The sequence below is a fragment of the Pteropus alecto genome, unplaced genomic scaffold, assembly GCF_000325575.1.
Source record: "Pteropus alecto unplaced genomic scaffold, ASM32557v1 scaffold7, whole genome shotgun sequence".
Taxonomy (NCBI): Eukaryota; Metazoa; Chordata; class Mammalia; order Chiroptera; family Pteropodidae; genus Pteropus; species Pteropus alecto.
Genome location: NW_006494614.1, coordinates 9,877,679 through 9,880,727, shown reverse-complemented (window position 1 = coordinate 9,880,727; position 3,049 = coordinate 9,877,679). Strand labels below are relative to the sequence as shown.

Sequence of the window (3,049 nt, the reverse complement as noted above, 5' to 3'; positions counted from 1 at the left end):
TTCCACTGTTGTCAACAGGTAGAATTGCTGCAGAAAATTTATTCAAAAAGAGTGATTGTTATGGGTTTCAATGTAAATAGACAAACTTGTAGGTGCATTTATGAATCTGGATGTCTGCTTTCATAAGCAGTAGAGAATGGTGGCTAAAAGCAGAACACTAGAGCCAGACTGGCTTCTGTTCTGTACTGGGTCTGCTTCTTACTAGCTGTGTAATCTTAGACACTGCATTTGTAAAGTGAAGATAATCACATTAATAACCTCATAGGTTGTCATGAGAACTAAATGAATTAATACATGTAAAGAACTTTGCACTTAAGTGCCTGCCACAGAATAAGTGTTGTCCAAATGTCACCTCACGGAGGTCTTTTTTTTTTAGCCAACTAACTGAACACAGTAATACTGAATCTCATAGTTACAGGGGGGGTTTTTGTCAGAAGTATACTAGAGTAAAACATAGTAAGTATAAACAAAGGGGTCCAGAAATTTAATACCACATTTGTTGACTTTAGGGATGAGTTTCAGTTAGGGTGTTAACTGAGAATGACAGTAGTTTCAGATTTAGAATGCGACACTTACTCTGATGTTATTAGTATGTATAGTTGTTAAAAACTAGTAGGCAGCCCTCATGTATATTAGCTTCCTTTAGACTTTTCAAAAAACATATTTATGTTATTATGAATATACTGTGTCCCATTTAACTCAACTGTGACAAATTAAGAAATGAGATAGTAGAATATGAAAAGCTGATGGAAGCTTTTAATATGTGAGTTAGTACATAAAGGGTGGGAAAGTTCCCGGAACTGAAAATCTACCTCCATACACAGTAGGAAAAGATGGAAGAAGGAGGCCGGCCACTTCAGTCTGATAACTTAGAGTTTATTAACGGAAATTTAGATATGAGGTGCATCCTCGGTGGCTTCAAGACAAAAATGGATCCCCATCCCCCTTGGCAAATGCCAGAAAATTATATAGAACAAAGTGGGATAGTCATGGATACTAGTACCTGAATGCTACCAGGTATAAGAAATTACTTTATGTGCTTGACCACGTCAGGACAACAGTCTGCCCCACAAACCAGCACATAGAAGGAGGCAAGATAAGGAAGGAGTACTGGTTTAAGTCAAAATGAACATGGATTACAAAGTCTCTAAGGGGTGTTTGTAGTAAGCAATCTCTGTTCTGGCCCGGGGCCAACTCATGGGTCAGACAGTGTAATGTCAGGGAACAGTCTCTCTTTCATAATGTGGAACATTTTAAGATATAATTTTCTATAGTGCTATTAATAGGCATGGCATCAACGACAGTTTTTTAGACTTTGTGCTTCACTCTGGAGAAAAACAAGAGTGTTGCATCTTGAATTTCTTCGTTGGGTAACTTAAAACCCAGTTATGTGAACACCAGCTGTATATATCATGTTACTTGAGTTCAGCATCAAAGTTATAAATGCTACTAGTCATATGTTCTCTTTCAAAGTTATTACTATTCAAAACATCCAAAATCAACAAAATAGTATGAATAATTGACCTCAAGTCTTTTTCTTAACTGTTTTGGGGTTTTAAAAAACTCACTTAAAATTCTTAGTTCTACTCTACTCAGATAGACTATACTAGCTAATACATATCCTGTGCTTACGATATTCCAGGTGCTGTTGTAGACACTATTAAGAATTAATTCTAATGAGTAAACTATAGAGTAGCAGCAGCTTTTACAAATAATTCAGCAACCTCAAGAAGAACTGGGCCCAGTACCTAAAACTTAAATATATAAAGTCTACGGATCAGTGTTCTTTGTATAGCATTTATATCGACACCTAGTTTTATGAACTAATAACCTTGTATAATTTTTTTATTACTGTTGTGGGGAGTGACGTTTTTCAGGGGACTATGTTCCACTTGGTCTGTCTCTGATGCCTTCTAACCGATAAAACCGTTCTTATTCTGCTGCGGTGGGAAATAAGCAACAATGGGAAAGTGACGATAACTTTAGAGCTTAATTCAGTTGTCCAGACAGCGGAGAAGAGCAGAAGACGGGTCTCTGAACCCCTGGTTCATCTCAGCGCTCTCCGCCCCAGCTACGGGGCGGAGCACCTGCCAGCTGCAGAAGAGGCGGACCACGTTTTCCCCAAGGCGCTGGGGGGCGGGGTACCGGGAGGCGCGGAGCGGGCCTGCGCGCACCGCACAAATTCTCGCCGACGCTGGGCGCGTGCGCAGGCGCGGGGTTCACCCGGGGGGAGCGACCGAGGTGGCGTTCGAGCAGAGTGCTCACCTGTCACCGGGTCTGGGCACAATGAGACCAGGAGAGGAACGACCTGTAGAGGGGGGCGCCTGCGACGGCGTCTCCGAGCTGGAGCTGCTGAAGCTGCGCGCCGCGGAGCGCATCGACGAGGCGGCCGAGCGCCTGGGCGCCCTGAGCCGCGCCATCTGGAGCAAGCCGGAGCTGGCCTACCAGGAGCACCATGCCCACGGCGTGCTGACGCGCTTCTTCGAGTGCGAGCCACCGGCCGCCTCTTGGACCGTGCAGCCGCACTACCAACTGGCCACGGCCTTCCGTGCCGAGTGGGAACCGCCGGGGGTCCCGGCGGTGCCGCGCCCGCTGCACCTGGGCTTCCTCTGCGAGTACGACGCGCTGCCCGACATCGGGCACGCCTGCGGCCACAACCTGATCGCCGAGGTCGGGGCGGCGGCGGCGCTGGGCGTGAAGGGGGCCCTGGAGGGCCTCCGCGGGCCGCCTCCGCCGGTGAAGGTAAGGTGGGGACCGGGCGCGGGACTCCTATCGTCTGCCCCGGCCGGGACCGACCGGGAATGGCAGGACCTGACGCGTTCTGTGTGCACCTTTTTCCTTCCGCCCCAGGGCAGATGTAAGGGACGGCGCTAGACGTCCCAGCCTGGCCTCGGCCAGAAGCAGAACCCCCTGGATAAAAAATTCATGAATTATAGACCTGGCGACGTTTTGCAGGTTTTTGATTTTTTTGTTTCCTCTTATGTAGTTGTAAACAATTGAGTGGACTCTCCGTTAGGAAAGAACTTAGAATCAATCCTGTTTCGTTATG

General features: G+C 46.7%; 1 protein-coding gene across 2 annotated transcripts in view; it reads left to right on the top strand.

Moving 5' to 3' along the window:
* The first annotated feature begins 2,168 nt into the window (after window positions 1-2,168).
* Window positions 2,169-3,049, top strand: part of PM20D2 (peptidase M20 domain containing 2) — a 15,540-nt gene continuing 14,659 nt past the window's right edge. The window contains exon 1 of one of the 2 annotated variants that reach the window (XM_025042730.1): window positions 2,169-2,742. In XM_025042730.1, coding sequence (XP_024898498.1) covers window positions 2,287-2,742 — 456 coding nt within the window. In that variant the 5' untranslated portion in view covers window positions 2,169-2,286. The remainder of the gene's footprint in view (window positions 2,743-3,049) is intronic. The other variant, XM_006926317.3, reaches the window with a different exon arrangement.